This window comes from Eucyclogobius newberryi, unplaced genomic scaffold (genome assembly GCF_026437365.1).
Source record: "Eucyclogobius newberryi isolate DKJ021-1_F unplaced genomic scaffold, fEucNew1.0.hap1 SCAF_14, whole genome shotgun sequence".
Taxonomy (NCBI): Eukaryota; Metazoa; Chordata; class Actinopteri; order Gobiiformes; family Gobiidae; genus Eucyclogobius; species Eucyclogobius newberryi.
The window spans coordinates 38,681,166-38,697,643 of NW_027315768.1; the positions used below are offsets into that span (position 1 = coordinate 38,681,166).

At 51.1% G+C, this 16,478-nt stretch overlaps 1 protein-coding gene across 1 annotated transcript in view; it reads right to left on the reverse strand.

Moving 5' to 3' along the window:
* LOC140359129 (titin-like) overlaps positions 1-16,478 on the reverse strand; it is a 342,168-nt gene that overhangs the window by 296,483 nt on the left and 29,207 nt on the right. Inside the window, exons 16-18 of the mRNA XM_072443997.1 lie at positions 15,566-15,616; positions 13,910-14,061; positions 12,956-13,199 (exon numbers count right to left, since the gene is read on the reverse strand). Of these exons, the coding sequence (XP_072300098.1) occupies positions 12,956-13,199; positions 13,910-14,061; positions 15,566-15,616 (447 nt within the window). The remainder of the gene's footprint in view (positions 1-12,955; positions 13,200-13,909; positions 14,062-15,565; positions 15,617-16,478) is intronic.

A 16,478-nucleotide genomic window follows, 5' to 3' on the forward strand; every position in this document is an offset into this window, starting at 1 on the left:
GGCTAAAAAGGGGCTAAAGAGGGGCTAAAAAGGGCAAAAAGAGGGGCTAAAGCAGGGCTAAAAAGGGGCTAAAGTGGGGCTAAAGCAGGGCTAAAGCAGGGCTAAAGAGGGACTAAAGAGGGGCTAAAGCGGGGCTAAGAAGGGGCTAAAAAGGGGCTAAAGCAGGGCTAAAGCAGGACTAAAGAGGGGCTAAAGAGGGGCTAAAGCAGGGCTAAAGAGGGGCTAAAGCAGGGCTAAAGTAGGACTAAAGAGGGGCTAAAGAGGGGCTAAAGCAGGACTAAAGAGGGGCTAAAGAGAGGCTAAAGCAGGGATAAAGAGGGGCTAAAGAGGGACTAAAGCAGGGCTAAAGAGGGGCTAAAGCAGGGCTAAATCAGGGCTAAAGAGGGGCTAAAGAGGGGCTAAAACAGGGCTAAAGAGGGGCTAAAGCAGAGCTAAAGCAGGGCTAAAGAGGGGCTAAAGAGGGACTAAAGCAGGGCAAAAGCAGGGCTAAAGAGGGGCTAAAGAGGGGCTAAAGCAGAGCTAAAGCAGGACTAAAGCAGGAATAAAACAGGACTAAAGCAGGACTAAAGCAGGGCTAAAGAGGGGCTAAAGCAGGGCTAAAGAGGGCTAAAGAGGGGCTGAAGCAGGGTTAAAGAGGGGCTAAAGCAGGGCTAAAGAGGGACTAAAGAGGGGCTAAAGAGGGGCTAAAGCAGGGCTAAAGAGGGGCTAAAGAGGGGCTAAAGCAGGGCTAAAGCAGGACTAAAGAGGGGCTAAAGAGGGGCTAAAGCAGGGCTAAAGAGGGGCTAAAGAGGGAATAAAGAGGGGCTAAAGCGGGGCTAAAGAGGGGCTAAAGCAGGGCTAAAAAGGGGCTAAAGAGGGGCTAAAGAGGGGTTAAAGCAGGGCTAAAGAGGGGCTGAAGAGGGGCTAAAGTAGGGCTAAAGAGGGGCTAAAGAGGGGCTAAAGAGGGGCTAAAGCAGGGCTAAAGAGGGGCTAAAGCAGGGCTAAAGAGAGGCTAAAGCAGGGCTAAAAAGGGGCTAAAGTGGGGCTAAAGCAGGGCTAAAGAGGGGCTAAAGCAGGGCTAAAGAGGGGCTAAAGAGGGGCTGAAGCAGGGCTAAAGAGGGGCTAAAGAGGGGCTAAAGAGGGGCTAAAGAGAGGCTAAAGCAGGGCTAAAGCAGGACTAAAGAGGGGCTAAAGAGGGGCTAAAGCAGGGCTAAAGAGGGGCTAAAGCAGGGCTAAAGAGGGGCTAAAGCAGGGCTAAAGAGGGGCTAAAGCAGGGCTAAAGCAGGGCTAAAGAGGGGCTAAAGCGGGGCTAAAGAGGGGCTAAAGCAGGGCTAAAGAGGGGCTAAAGAGGGGCTAAAGAGGGGCTAAAGCAGGGCTAAAGATGGGCTAAAGCAGGGCTAAAGAGGAGCTAAAGCAGAGCTAAAGCAGGGCTAAAGAGGGGCTAAGGAGGGACTAAAGCAGGGCAAAAGCAGGGCTAAAGAGTGGCTAAAGCAGAGCTAAAGCAGGGCTAAAGAGGGGCTAAGGAGGGACTAAAGCAGGGCAAAAGCAGGGCTAAAGAGGGGCTAAAGAGGGGTTAAAGCAGGGCTAAAGAGGGACTGAAGAGGGGCTAAAGTAGGGCTAAAGAGAGGCTAAAGAGGGGCTAAAGCAGGGCTAAAAAGGGGCTAAAGAGGGGCTAAAGAGGGGTTAAAGCAGGGCTAAAGAGGGGCTGAAGAGGGGCTAAAGTAGGGCTAAAGAGGGGCTAAAGAGGGGCTAAAGAGGGGCTAAAGCAGGGCTAAAGAGGGGCTAAAGCAGGGCTAAAGAGAGGCTAAAGCAGGGCTAAAAAGGGGCTAAAGTGGGGCTAAAGCAGGGCTAAAGAGGGGCTAAAGCAGGGCTAAAGAGGGGCTAAAGAGGGGCTGAAGCAGGGCTAAAGAGGGGCTAAAGCAGGGCTAAAGAGGGGCTAAAGAGGGGCTAAAGAGAGGCTAAAGCAGGGCTAAAGCAGGACTAAAGAGGGGCTAAAGAGGGGCTAAAGCAGGGCTAAAGAGGGGCTAAAGCAGGGCTAAAGAGGGGCTAAAGCAGGGCTAAAGCAGGGCTAAAGAGGGGCTGAAGAGGGGCTAAAGCAGGGCAAAAGAGGGGCTAAAGAGGGGCTAAAGCAGGGCTAAAGAGGGGCTAAAGCGGGGCTAAAGAGGGGCTAAAGCAGGGCTAAAGAGGGGCTAAAGAGGGGCTAAAGAGGGGCTAAAGCAGGGCTAAAGATGGGCTAAAGCAGGGCTAAAGAGGGGCTAAAGCAGAGCTAAAGCAGGGCTAAAGAGGGGCTAAGGAGGGACTAAAGCAGGGCAAAAGCAGGGCTAAAGAGGGGCTTAAGCAGAGCTAAAGCAGGGCTAAAGAGGGGCTAAGGAGGGACTAAAGCAGGGCAAAAGCAGGGCTAAAGAGGGGCTAAAGCAGGGCTAAAGCAGGGCTAAAGCGGGGCTAAAGCAGGGCTAAAGAGGGGCTAAAGAGGGGCTAAAGAGGGGCTAAAGCAGAGCTAAAGCAGGGCTAAAGAGGGGCTAAAGAGGGACTAAAGCAGGGCTAAAGAGGGGCTAAAGCAGGGCTAAAGTAGGGCTAAAGAGGGGCAAAAGAGGGGCTAAAGAGGGACTAAAGCAGGGCTAAAGAGGGGATGAAGAGGGGCTAAAGGGGGACTAAAGAGGGGCTAAAGCAGGGCTAAAGAGGGGCTAAAGCAGGGCTAAAGCGGGGCTAAAGCAGGGCTAAAGAGGGGCTAAAGAGGGGCTAAAGCAGAGCTAAAGCAGGGCTAAAGATGGACTAAAGCAGGGCAAAAGAGGGGCTAAAGCAGGGCTAAAGAGGGGCTAAAGAGGGGCTAAAGCAGAGCTAAAGCAGGGCTAAAGAGGGACTAAAGCAGGGCAAAAGCAGGGCAAAAGAGGGGCTGAAGAGGGGCTAAAGAGGGGCTAAAGAGGGACTAAAGCAGGGCTAAAGAGGGGCTAAAGCAGGGCTAAAGCAGGGCTAAAGCAGGGCTAAAGCGGGGCTAAAGCAGGGCTAAAGAGGGGCTAGAGAGGGGCTAAAGAGGGGCTAAAGCAGAGCTAAAGCAGGGCTAAAGAGGGGCTAAAGAGGGACTAAAGCAGGGCTAAAGAGGGGCTAAAGCAGGGCTAAAGAGGGAATAAAGAGGGGCTAAAGCGGGGCTAAAGAGGGGCTAAAGCAGGGCTAAAGAGGGGCTAAAGAGGGGCTAAAGCAGGGCTAAAGAGGGGCTAAAGAGGAGCTAAAGCAGGGCTAAAGAGGGGCTAAAAAGGGGCTAAAGAGGGGCTGAAGAGGGGCTGAAGAGGGGCTAAAGCAGGGCTAAAGAGGGGCTAAAAAGGGGCTAAAGAGGGGCTAAAGCAGGGCTAAAGAGGGGCTAAAGCAGGGCTAAAGAGGGGCTAAAGCAGGGCTAAAGAGGGGCTAAAGCAGGGCTAAAAAGGGGCTAAAGCGGGGCTAAAGCAGGGCTAAAGCAGGGCTAAAGAGGGGCTGAAGCAGGGCTAAAGAGGGGCTAAAGCAGGGCTAAAGAGGGGCTAAAGAGGGGCTAAAGGGGGGCTAAAGAGGGGCTAAAGCAGGGCTAAAGAGGGGCTAAAGAGGGGCTAAAGAGGGGCTAAAGCAGGGCTAAAGAGGGGCTAAAGCAGGGCTAAAGAGGGGCTAAAGAGGGGCTAAAGCAGAGCTAAAGAGGGGCTGAAGAGGGGCTAAAGAGGGGCTAGAGAGGGACTAAAGAGGGGCTAGAGAGGGACTAAAGCCGGGCTAAAGCAGGGCTAAAGCGGGGCTGAAGAGGGGCTAAAGAGGGGCTAGAGAGGGACTAAAGCAGGGCTAAAGAGGGGCTAAAGCAGGGCTAAAGCAGGGCTAAAGCGGGGCTAAAGCAGGGCTAAAGCGGGGCTAAAGCAGGGCTAAAGAGGGGCTAAAGAGGGGCTAAAGCAGAGCTAAAGCAGGGCTAATGAGGGGCTGAAGAGGGACTAAAGCAGGGCTAAAGAGGGGCTAAATCAGGGCTAAAGAGGGGCTAAAGAGGGGCTAAAGAGGGGCTAAAGCAGGGCTAAAGAGGGGCTAAAGCAGAGCTAAAGCAGGGCTAAAGAGGGGCTAAAGAGGGATTAAAGCAGGGCAAAAGCAGGGCTAAAGAGGGGCTAAAGAGGGGCTAAAGCAGGGCAAAAGCAGGGCTAAAGAGGGGCTAAAGAGGGGCTAAAGCAGAGCTAAAGCAGGACTAAAGCAGGTCTAAAGCAGGACTAAAGCAGGTCTAAAGCAGGACTAAAGCAGGAATAAAACAGGACTAAAGCAGGACTAAAGCAGGGCTAAAGAGGGGCTAAAGAGGGGTTAAAGCAGGGCAAAAGCAGGGCTAAAGAGGGGCTAAAGAGGGGCTAAAGCAGGGCTAAAGCAGGGCTAAAGCGGGGCTAAAGCAGGGCTAAAGAGGGGCTAAAGAGGGGCTAAAGAGGGGCTAAAGCAGAGCTAAAGCAGGGCTAAAGAGGGGCTAAAGAGGGACTAAAGCAGGGCTAAAGAGGGGCTAAAGCAGGGCTAAAGAGGGGCTAAAGAGGGGCTAAAGAGGGACTAAAGCAGGGCTAAAGAGGGGATGAAGAGGGGCTAAAGGGGGACTAAAGAGGGGCTAAAGCAGGGCTAAAGAGGGGCTAAAGCAGGGCTAAAGCGGGGCTAAAGCAGGGCTAAAGAGGGGCTAAAGCAGGGCTAAAGAGGGGCTAAAGCAGGGCTAAAGAGGGGCTAAAGCAGGGCTAAAGCGGGGCTAAAGCAGGGCTAAAGAGGGGCTAAAGCAGGGCTAAAGAGGGGCTAAAGAGGGACTAAAGCAGGGCTAAAGAGGGGCTAAAGCAGGGCTAAAGAGGGGCTAAAGAGGGGCTAAAGCAGAGCTAAAGCAGGGCTAAAGAGGGACTAAAGCAGGGCAAAAGCAGGGCTAAAGAGGGGCTGAAGAGGGGCTAAAGAGGGGCTAAAGAGGGACTAAAGCAGGGCTAAAGAGGGGCTAAAGCAGGGCTAAAGCAGGGCTAAAGCGGGGCTAAAGCAGGGCTAAAGCAGGGCTAAAGCGGGGCTAAAGCAGGGCTAAAGAGGGGCTAGAGAGGGGCTAAAGAGGGGCTAAAGCAGAGCTAAAGCAGGGCTAAAGAGGGGCTAAAGAGGGACTAAAGCAGGGCTAAAGAGGGGCTAAAGCAGGGCTAAAGAGGGAATAAAGAGGGGCTAAAGCGGGGCTAAAGAGGGGCTGAAGAGGGGCTAAAGCAGGGCTAAAGAGGGGCTAAAAAGGGGCTAAAGAGGGGCTAAAGCAGGGCTAAAGAGGGGCTAAAGCAGGGCTAAAGAGGGGCCAAAGCAGGGCTAAAAAGGGGCTAAAGTGGGGCTAAAGCAGGGCTAAAGCAAGGCTAAAGAGGGGCTAAAGCAGGGCTAAAGAGGGGCTGAAGCAGGGCTAAAGAGGGGCTAAAGCAGGGCTAAAGAGGGGCTAAAGAGGGGCTAAAGAGGGGCTAAAGCAGGGCTAAAGCAGGACTAAAGAGGGGCTAAAGAGGGGGTAAAGCAGGGCTAAAGAGGGGCTAAAGAGGGGATAAAGCAGGGCTAAAGAGGGGCTAAAGAGGGGCTAAATAGGGGCTAAAGCAGGGCTAAAGAGGGGCTGAAGAGGGGCTAAAGCAGGGGTAAAGAGGGGCTAAAGCAGGGCTAAAGAGGGGCTAAAGAGGGGCTAAAGAGGGGCTAAAGCGGGGCTAAAGAGGGGCTAAAGCAGGGCTAAAGAGGGGCTAAAGAGGGGCTAAAGAGGGGCTAAAGCAGGGCTAAAGAGGGGCTAAAGCAGGGCTAAAGAGGGGCTAAAGAGGGGCTAAAGCAGAGCTAAAGCAGGGCTAAAGAGGGACTAAAGCAGGGCAAAAGCAGGGCTAAAGAGGGGCTGAAGAGGGGATAAAGAGGGGCTAGAGAGGGACTAAAGCAGGGCTAAAGAGGGGCTAAAGCAGGGCTAAAGCAGGGCTAAAGCGGGGCTAAAGCAGGGCTAAAGAGGGGCTAAAGAGGGGCTAAAGCAGAGCTAAAGCAGGGCTAAAGAGGGGCTAAAGAGGGACTAAAGCAGGGCTAAAGAGGGGCTAAAGCAGGGCTAAAGAGGGGCTAAAGAGGGGCTAAAGAGGGGCTAAAGCAGGGCTAAAGAGGGGCTAAAGCAGAGCTAAAGCAGGGCTAAAGAGGGGCTAAAGAGGGGCTAAAGAGGGGCTAAAGCAGAGCTAAAGCAGGACTAAAGCAGGTCTAAAGCAGGACTAAAGCAGGTCTAAAGCAGGACTAAAGCAGGAATAAAACAGGACTAAAGCAGGACTAAAGCAGGGCTTAAGAGGGGCTAAAGCAGGGCTAAAGAGGGGCTAAAGAGGGGCTGAAGCAGGGTTAAAGAGGGGCTAAAGCAGGGCTAAAGAGGGACTAAAGAGGGGCTAAAGCAGGGCTAAAGAGGGGCTAAAGAGGGGCTAAAGCAGGGCTAAAGAAGGACTAAAGAGGGGCTAAAGAGGGGCTAAAGCAGGGCTAAAGAGGGGCTAAAGCAGAGCTAAAGAGGGAAAAAAGAGGGGCTAAAGCGGGGCTAAAGAGGGGCTAAAGCAGGGCTAAAGAGGGGCTAAAGAGGGGCTAAAGCAGGGCTAAAGAGGGGCTAAAGAGGGGCTAAAGAGGGGTTAAAGCAGGGCTAAAGAGGGGCTGAAGAGGGGCTAAAGTAGGGCTAAAGAGGGGCTAAAGAGGGAATAAAGCAGGGCTAAAGAGGGGCTAAAGTGGGGCTAAAGCAGGGCTAAAGAGGGGCTAAAGCAGGGCTAAAGAGGGGCTGAAGCAGGGCTAAAGAGGGGCTAACGCAGGGCTAAAGAGGGGCTAAAGAGGGGCTAAAGATGGGCTAAAGAGGGGCTAAAGATGGGCTAAAGCAGGGCTAAAGAGGGGCTAAAGAGGGGCTAAAGCAGGGCTAAAGCAGGGCTAAAGAGGGGCTAAAGAGGGGCTAAAGAGGGGTTAAAGCAGGGCTAAAGAGGGGCTGAAGAGGGGCTAAAGTAGGGCTAAAGAGGGGCTAAAGAGGGAATAAAGCAGGGCTAAAGAGGGGCTAAAGTGGGGCTAAAGCAGGGCTAAAGAGGGGCTAAAGCAGGGCTAAAGAGGGGCTGAAGCAGGGCTAAAGAGGGGCTAACGCAGGGCTAAAGAGGGGCTAAAGAGGGGCTAAAGATGGGCTAAAGAGGGGCTAAAGATGGGCTAAAGCAGGGCTAAAGAGGGGCTAAAGAGGGGCTAAAGCAGGGCTAAAGCAGGGCTAAAGAGGGGCTAAAGCAGGGCTAAAGAGGGGCTAAAGCAGGGCTAAAGAGGGGCTAAAGCGGGGCTAAAGAGGGGCTAAAGCAGGGCTAAAGAGGGGCTAAAGAGGGACTAAAGCAGGGCAAAAGCAGGGCTAAAGAGGGGCTAAAGCAGGGCTAAAGCGGGGCTAAAGCAGGGCTAAAGAGGGGCTAAAGAGGGGCTAAAGAGGGGCTAAAGCAGAGCTAAAGCAGGGCTAAAGAGGGGCTAAAGAGGGACTAAAGCAGTGCTAAAGAGGGGCTAAAGCAGGGCTAAAGAGGGGCTAAAGAGGGGCTAAAGAGGGACTAAAACAGGGCTAAAGAGGGGCTGAAGAGGGGCTAAAGAGGGACTAAAGAGGGGCTAAAGCAGGGCTAAAGCAGGGCTAAAGAGGGGCTGAAGAGGGGCTAAAGCAGGGCTAAAGAGGGGCTAAAGAGGGGCTAAAGCAGGGCTAAAGCAGGGCTAAAGCGGGGCTAAAGCAGGGCTAAAGAGGGGCTAAAGAGGGACTAAAGCAGGGCTAAAGAGGGGCTGAAGCAGGGTTAAAGAGGAGCTAAAGTGGAGCTAAAGAGGGACTAAAGAGGGGCTAAAGAGGGGCTAAAGCAGGGCTAAAGAGGGTCTAAAGAGGGACTAAAGCAGGGCTAAAGAGGGGCTGAAGCAGGGTTAAAGAGGGGCTAAAGTGGGGCTAAAGCAGGGCTAAAGAGGGGCTAAAGCAGGGCTAAAGCGGGGCTAAAGCAGGGCTAAAGAGGGGCTAGAGAGGGGCTAAAGAGGGGCTAAAGCAGAGCTAAAGCAGGGCTAAAGAGGGGCTAAAGAGGGACTAAAGCAGGGCTAAAGAGGGGCTAAAGCAGGGCTAAAGAGGGAATAAAGAGGGGCTAAAGCGGGGCTAAAGAGGGGCTAAAGCAGGGCTAAAGAGGGGCTAAAGAGGGGCTAAAGCAGGGCTAAAGAGGGGCTAAAGAGGAGCTAAAGCAGGGCTAAAGAGGGGCTAAAAAGGGGCTAAAGAGGGGCTGAAGAGGGGCTGAAGAGGGGCTAAAGCAGGGCTAAAGAGGGGCTAAAAAGGGGCTAAAGAGGGGCTAAAGCAGGGCTAAAGAGGGGCTAAAGCAGGGCTAAAGAGGGGCTAAAGCAGGGCTAAAGAGGGGCTAAAGCAGGGCTAAAAAGGGGCTAAAGCGGGGCTAAAGCAGGGCTAAAGCAGGGCTAAAGAGGGGCTGAAGCAGGGCTAAAGAGGGGCTAAAGCAGGGCTAAAGAGGGGCTAAAGAGGGGCTAAAGGGGGGCTAAAGAGGGGCTAAAGCAGGGCTAAAGAGGGGCTAAAGAGGGGCTAAAGAGGGGCTAAAGCAGGGCTAAAGAGGGGCTAAAGCAGGGCTAAAGAGGGGCTAAAGAGGGGCTAAAGCAGAGCTAAAGAGGGGCTGAAGAGGGGCTAAAGAGGGGCTAGAGAGGGACTAAAGAGGGGCTAGAGAGGGACTAAAGCCGGGCTAAAGCAGGGCTAAAGCGGGGCTGAAGAGGGGCTAAAGAGGGGCTAGAGAGGGACTAAAGCAGGGCTAAAGAGGGGCTAAAGCAGGGCTAAAGCAGGGCTAAAGCGGGGCTAAAGCAGGGCTAAAGCGGGGCTAAAGCAGGGCTAAAGAGGGGCTAAAGAGGGGCTAAAGCAGAGCTAAAGCAGGGCTAAAGAGGGGCTGAAGAGGGACTAAAGCAGGGCTAAAGAGGGGCTAAATCAGGGCTAAAGAGGGGCTAAAGAGGGGCTAAAGAGGGGCTAAAGCAGGGCTAAAGAGGGGCTAAAGCAGAGCTAAAGCAGGGCTAAAGAGGGGCTAAAGAGGGATTAAAGCAGGGCAAAAGCAGGGCTAAAGAGGGGCTAAAGAGGGGCTAAAGCAGGGCAAAAGCAGGGCTAAAGAGGGGCTAAAGAGGGGCTAAAGCAGAGCTAAAGCAGGACTAAAGCAGGTCTAAAGCAGGACTAAAGCAGGTCTAAAGCAGGACTAAAGCAGGAATAAAACAGGACTAAAGCAGGACTAAAGCAGGGCTAAAGAGGGGCTAAAGAGGGGTTAAAGCAGGGCAAAAGCAGGGCTAAAGAGGGGCTAAAGAGGGGCTAAAGCAGGGCTAAAGCAGGGCTAAAGCGGGGCTAAAGCAGGGCTAAAGAGGGGCTAAAGAGGGGCTAAAGAGGGGCTAAAGCAGAGCTAAAGCAGGGCTAAAGAGGGGCTAAAGAGGGACTAAAGCAGGGCTAAAGAGGGGCTAAAGCAGGGCTAAAGAGGGGCTAAAGAGGGGCTAAAGAGGGACTAAAGCAGGGCTAAAGAGGGGATGAAGAGGGGCTAAAGGGGGACTAAAGAGGGGCTAAAGCAGGGCTAAAGAGGGGCTAAAGCAGGGCTAAAGCGGGGCTAAAGCAGGGCTAAAGAGGGGCTAAAGCAGGGCTAAAGAGGGGCTAAAGCAGGGCTAAAGAGGGGCTAAAGCAGGGCTAAAGCGGGGCTAAAGCAGGGCTAAAGAGGGGCTAAAGCAGGGCTAAAGAGGGGCTAAAGAGGGACTAAAGCAGGGCTAAAGAGGGGCTAAAGCAGGGCTAAAGAGGGGCTAAAGAGGGGCTAAAGCAGAGCTAAAGCAGGGCTAAAGAGGGACTAAAGCAGGGCAAAAGCAGGGCTAAAGAGGGGCTGAAGAGGGGCTAAAGAGGGGCTAAAGAGGGGCTAAAGCAGGGCTAAAGAGGGGCTAAAGCAGGGCTAAAGCAGGGCTAAAGCGGGGCTAAAGCAGGGCTAAAGCAGGGCTAAAGCGGGGCTAAAGCAGGGCTAAAGAGGGGCTAGAGAGGGGCTAAAGAGGGGCTAAAGCAGAGCTAAAGCAGGGCTAAAGAGGGGCTAAAGAGGGACTAAAGCAGGGCTAAAGAGGGGCTAAAGCAGGGCTAAAGAGGGAATAAAGAGGGGCTAAAGCGGGGCTAAAGAGGGGCTGAAGAGGGGCTAAAGCAGGGCTAAAGAGGGGCTAAAAAGGGGCTAAAGAGGGGCTAAAGCAGGGCTAAAGAGGGGCTAAAGCAGGGCTAAAGAGGGGCCAAAGCAGGGCTAAAAAGGGGCTAAAGTGGGGCTAAAGCAGGGCTAAAGCAAGGCTAAAGAGGGGCTAAAGCAGGGCTAAAGAGGGGCTGAAGCAGGGCTAAAGAGGGGCTAAAGCAGGGCTAAAGAGGGGCTAAAGAGGGGCTAAAGAGGGGCTAAAGCAGGGCTAAAGCAGGACTAAAGAGGGGCTAAAGAGGGGGTAAAGCAGGGCTAAAGAGGGGCTAAAGAGGGGATAAAGCAGGGCTAAAGAGGGGCTAAAGAGGGGCTAAATAGGGGCTAAAGCAGGGCTAAAGAGGGGCTGAAGAGGGGCTAAAGCAGGGGTAAAGAGGGGCTAAAGCAGGGCTAAAGAGGGGCTAAAGAGGGGCTAAAGAGGGGCTAAAGCGGGGCTAAAGAGGGGCTAAAGCAGGGCTAAAGAGGGGCTAAAGAGGGGCTAAAGAGGGGCTAAAGCAGGGCTAAAGAGGGGCTAAAGCAGGGCTAAAGAGGGGCTAAAGAGGGGCTAAAGCAGAGCTAAAGCAGGGCTAAAGAGGGACTAAAGCAGGGCAAAAGCAGGGCTAAAGAGGGGCTGAAGAGGGGATAAAGAGGGGCTAGAGAGGGACTAAAGCAGGGCTAAAGAGGGGCTAAAGCAGGGCTAAAGCAGGGCTAAAGCGGGGCTAAAGCAGGGCTAAAGAGGGGCTAAAGAGGGGCTAAAGCAGAGCTAAAGCAGGGCTAAAGAGGGGCTAAAGAGGGACTAAAGCAGGGCTAAAGAGGGGCTAAAGCAGGGCTAAAGAGGGGCTAAAGAGGGGCTAAAGAGGGGCTAAAGCAGGGCTAAAGAGGGGCTAAAGCAGAGCTAAAGCAGGGCTAAAGAGGGGCTAAAGAGGGGCTAAAGAGGGGCTAAAGCAGAGCTAAAGCAGGACTAAAGCAGGTCTAAAGCAGGACTAAAGCAGGTCTAAAGCAGGACTAAAGCAGGAATAAAACAGGACTAAAGCAGGACTAAAGCAGGGCTTAAGAGGGGCTAAAGCAGGGCTAAAGAGGGGCTAAAGAGGGGCTGAAGCAGGGTTAAAGAGGGGCTAAAGCAGGGCTAAAGAGGGACTAAAGAGGGGCTAAAGCAGGGCTAAAGAGGGGCTAAAGAGGGGCTAAAGCAGGGCTAAAGAAGGACTAAAGAGGGGCTAAAGAGGGGCTAAAGCAGGGCTAAAGAGGGGCTAAAGCAGAGCTAAAGAGGGAAAAAAGAGGGGCTAAAGCGGGGCTAAAGAGGGGCTAAAGCAGGGCTAAAGAGGGGCTAAAGAGGGGCTAAAGCAGGGCTAAAGAGGGGCTAAAGAGGGGCTAAAGAGGGGTTAAAGCAGGGCTAAAGAGGGGCTGAAGAGGGGCTAAAGTAGGGCTAAAGAGGGGCTAAAGAGGGAATAAAGCAGGGCTAAAGAGGGGCTAAAGTGGGGCTAAAGCAGGGCTAAAGAGGGGCTAAAGCAGGGCTAAAGAGGGGCTGAAGCAGGGCTAAAGAGGGGCTAACGCAGGGCTAAAGAGGGGCTAAAGAGGGGCTAAAGATGGGCTAAAGAGGGGCTAAAGATGGGCTAAAGCAGGGCTAAAGAGGGGCTAAAGAGGGGCTAAAGCAGGGCTAAAGCAGGGCTAAAGAGGGGCTAAAGCAGGGCTAAAGAGGGGCTAAAGCAGGGCTAAAGAGGGGCTAAAGCGGGGCTAAAGAGGGGCTAAAGCAGGGCTAAAGAGGGGCTAAAGAGGGACTAAAGCAGGGCAAAAGCAGGGCTAAAGAGGGGCTAAAGCAGGGCTAAAGCGGGGCTAAAGCAGGGCTAAAGAGGGGCTAAAGAGGGGCTAAAGAGGGGCTAAAGCAGAGCTAAAGCAGGGCTAAAGAGGGGCTAAAGAGGGACTAAAGCAGTGCTAAAGAGGGGCTAAAGCAGGGCTAAAGAGGGGCTAAAGAGGGGCTAAAGAGGGACTAAAACAGGGCTAAAGAGGGGCTGAAGAGGGGCTAAAGAGGGACTAAAGAGGGGCTAAAGCAGGGCTAAAGCAGGGCTAAAGAGGGGCTGAAGAGGGGCTAAAGCAGGGCTAAAGAGGGGCTAAAGAGGGGCTAAAGCAGGGCTAAAGCAGGGCTAAAGCGGGGCTAAAGCAGGGCTAAAGAGGGGCTAAAGAGGGACTAAAGCAGGGCTAAAGAGGGGCTGAAGCAGGGTTAAAGAGGAGCTAAAGTGGAGCTAAAGAGGGACTAAAGAGGGGCTAAAGAGGGGCTAAAGCAGGGCTAAAGAGGGTCTAAAGAGGGACTAAAGCAGGGCTAAAGAGGGGCTGAAGCAGGGTTAAAGAGGGGCTAAAGTGGGGCTAAAGCAGGGCTAAAGAGGGGCTAAAGCAGGGCTAAAGAGGGGCTAAAGCAAAGCTAAAGCAGAGCTAAAGCAGGGCTAAAGAGGGGCTAAAGAGGGACTAAAGCAGGGCTAAAGAGGGGCTGAAGCAGGGTTAAAGAGGGGCTAAAGTGGGGCTAAAGAGGGACTAAAGAGGGGCTAAAGAGGGGCTAAAGCAGGGCTAAAGAGGGGCTAAAGAGGGGCTAAAGCAGGGCTAAAGAAGGACTAAAGCAGGGCTAAAGAGGGGCTAAAGCAGGACTAAAGCAGGAATAAAACAGGACTAAAGCAGGACTAAAGAGGGGCTAAAGCAGGACTAAAGCAGGTCTAAAGCAGGACTAAAGCAGGACTAAAGCAGGACTAAAGCAGGTCTAAAGCAGGACTAAAGCAGGAATAAAACAGGACTAAAGCAGGACTAAAGCAGGACTAAAGAAGGTCAAAAGCAGGACTAAAGCAGGACTAAAGCAGGACAAGTACCTTCTACTATTAGCTTGGCGGTGCAGGTGACCTCTTTGCCGGCGTTCTTGGCCACACACGTGTATTCTCCCGTGTCCGACAATTGAACATCGATAATGTTCAACTTCCGGTCTTTTCCGTCTGATGTGAACTTGTGTTTTGGACCTTCTCTGAGGTTTGAGCCGTCCTTCATCCATGACGTGATCGCTGTGGACGGAGAAACCTCGCACTCGAAGACTGCAGAGGAACCGATGGACTCGGCCTCCTGCAGAGAGAGAAGGACAAATAAACGGAGGAGAGGAAGAGGAGAATGATAAAGAGGAAGGCCAAAAATAGATTAAACAGGTGTAAACATGGACTAAACCCGAGTTTAACCGTTTAGTCTGTCTTCTTTTGTTGTCATTTTGGTCTAAAGCAGGACTAAAGCAGGACTAAAGCAGGACTAAAGCAGGACTAAAACAGGTCTAAAGCAGGACTAAAGCAGGACTAAAGCAGGACTAAAACAGGTCTAAAGCAGGACTAAAGCAGGACTAAAACAGGACTAAAGCAGGTCTAAAGCAGGACTAAAGCAGGACTAAAACAGGTCTAAAGCAGGACTAAAGCAGGACTAAAACAGGACTAAAGCAGGACTAAAACAGGACTAAAGCAGGTCTAAAGCAGGACTAAAGCAGAACTAAAGCAGGTCTAAAGCAGGACTAAAGCAGGACTAAAGCAGGTCTAAAACAGGACTAAAGCAGGACTAAAACAGGACTAAAGCAGGACTAAAACAGGACTAAAGCAGGTCTAAAGCAGGACTAAAGCAGGACTAAAACAGGACTAAAACAGGACTAAAGCAGGGCCAAAGCAGGACTAAAACAGGACTAAAGCAGGACTAAAACAGGACTAAAGCAGGTCTAAAGCAGGACTAAAGCAGGACTAAAACAGGACTAAAGCAGGACTAAAACAGGACTAAAGCAGGACTAAAACAGGTCTAACCTTTAGAACGATGTCTTGGATTTTCTTGGTGAACTTGAGGGGCACAGCCTTGAGTTTGAATCCTCCGAAAGGTTCTTCTGGAGGAGACGGACCTTTTCCAGGTCTGAGTCCCCGACCTCGGCCTCCGTCTCCTGGAGATGGAGTCTGACGAGCTGCGGAGGACCAGGGCATCTGGGTAAGAACCAGGTCCAAACCAGGACGAAACCAGGTCTAAACCAGGACTAAACCAGGACTAAACCAGGTCTAAACCGGGACTAAACCAGGTCTAAACCGGGACTAAACCAGGTCTAAACCAGGACTAAACCAGGACTAAACCAGGGCTAAACCAGGACTAAACCAGGTCTAAACCAGGACTAAACCAGGACTACCCCAGGCCTAAACCGGGACTAAACCAGGTCTAAACCGGGACTAAACCAGGTCTAAACCAGGACTAAACCAGGACTTAACCAGGTCTAAACCAGGTCTAAACCAGGACTAAACCAGGACTAAACCAGGTCTAAACCGGGTCTAAACCGGGACTAAACCAGGTCTAAACCGGGACTAAACCAGGACTAAACCAGGACTAAACCAGGACTAAACCAGGTCCAAACCAGGACTAAACCAGGACTAAACCAGGTCTAAACCAGGTCTAAACCGGGACTAAACCAGGTCTAAACCGGGACTAAACCGGGACTAAACCAGGACTAAACCAGGACTAAACCAGGACTAAACCAGGTCTAAACCAGGACTAAACCAGGTCTAAACCAGGTCTAAACCAGGACTAAACCAGGACTAAACCAGGACTAAACCAGGACTAAACCAGGTGTAAACCGGGACTAAACCAGGACTAAACCAGGTCTAAACCAGGTCTAAACCAGGACTAAACCAGGTGTAAACCGGGACTAAACCAGGACTAAACCAGGACTAAACCAGGACTAAACCAGGACTAAACCAGGTCTAAACCAGGACTAAACCAGGACTAAACCAGGTCTAAACCAGGTCTAAACCAGGACTAAACCAGGTCTAAACCAGGACTAAACCAGGACTAAACCAGGACTAAACCAGGACTAAACCAGGACTAAACCAGGTCTAAACCAGGACTAAACCAGGACTAAACCAGGACTAAACCAGGTCTAAACCAGGACTAAACCAGGACCAAACTAGGGCAGGGTTAGAACCAAGGAGACAACATATGAGTAAAACTATTTGTACAGCAGTTCTTCAGAATCAGAAATAAACCATAATTACGTGAGAGTTAAATTCAAGCTTCTTTTAGTCCTGGTTTAGTCACCAATCGTATACCAGGTCTAAAACTGCTCTAAACCAAGTCCAAAGCAGGACTAAACTACGAGTCTTTACCAAAACTAATCCAAATCAGAACTAGTCTTGAACCAGGTCTGGAACTAAACCTGGTCCTGGACTCAGTTTGCAGTGGGTCAGGAGTTTCTGGGTAAGACACAAAATGATGCTAAAAAGGAACTTCAAAATGGCGACGCTGTAAACCAGACTTTATGAAAGAGTTAGAGTTACCAAAAGAAAATAAGATGAATTATGATTAAAAACACTGAATGAGACAGAGACAAACAAGACTGAAATAGGACAAGGACATGGTAAATCAGCCTTATATGAAGAGATGAGGATTTATTTGGGATTAAGATGTTTTTATGGAATCCTCACCACCAAATCCTCTGCCACGTCCTTTAGGAGGCTCCTCTGCAGGTTTACCATCTGAAACGGGGTAAACACCATTAAAAAAGAGGAAAAAACAGCAACAAAAAGGTGAAATGAAGGAGTGAAGGATGCGAGATGAGCCAAGATGGAGGACGAGACGCGAAAGTGAGTTAAAACAAACGCAAAAGAGGATGAAGACAAGATGGTGGACATGGACTAAAACAAGATGGTGGACATGGACTAAAACAAGATGGTGGACATGGACTAAAACAAGATGGTGGACATGGACTAAAACAAGATGGTGGACTAAGAAGTTTAAAATGGATGAAATCATTCACAATGAAGCAAAAGATGGGCTTTGTACACAATTGGATGAAGAAGACCTTAGGACACATTTTTTTCTGAAGAACAATAGACAATTTCAAATGGACCAAAGGCTGGACAAAGAAGAGACAAGTGAAGATATAAAGACGGTGGACAGTTTAAAATGGAACACAGTATTTTTGTTTCAATGATCAGAAAGATGAGCCAAGATGGAAGACAAACAAGACACAGGATGAAGACAAGATGGTGGACAGGTCCTGATGAAAGACAAAATGCTTCAAATGGAACAGATATTCAACGATGAACCAAGAACATTTGTCATGGCAGTTGGAGGAATGGGTTGGTTTGAGGTTTAGAGCGAAGCGTTTGTGAAGAAGGAGCAGCAGAAACAAACAACGTTCTCAGTGTTGAAGGTTAAAGGTCGGCTGCAGATGTAAAGTGCCTTTATTTTCCAATGCAATGACAAAGCAGTGCATTTGTGAGTAAGTTCAGCTGGAATTATGAAAATTAGATCAACAAAAACAAAAGCCATGGAGTTGTGGAGAATCAGGTGAAATGTCTGAAATGATGAAATATGAATGAATTAAATGACAAA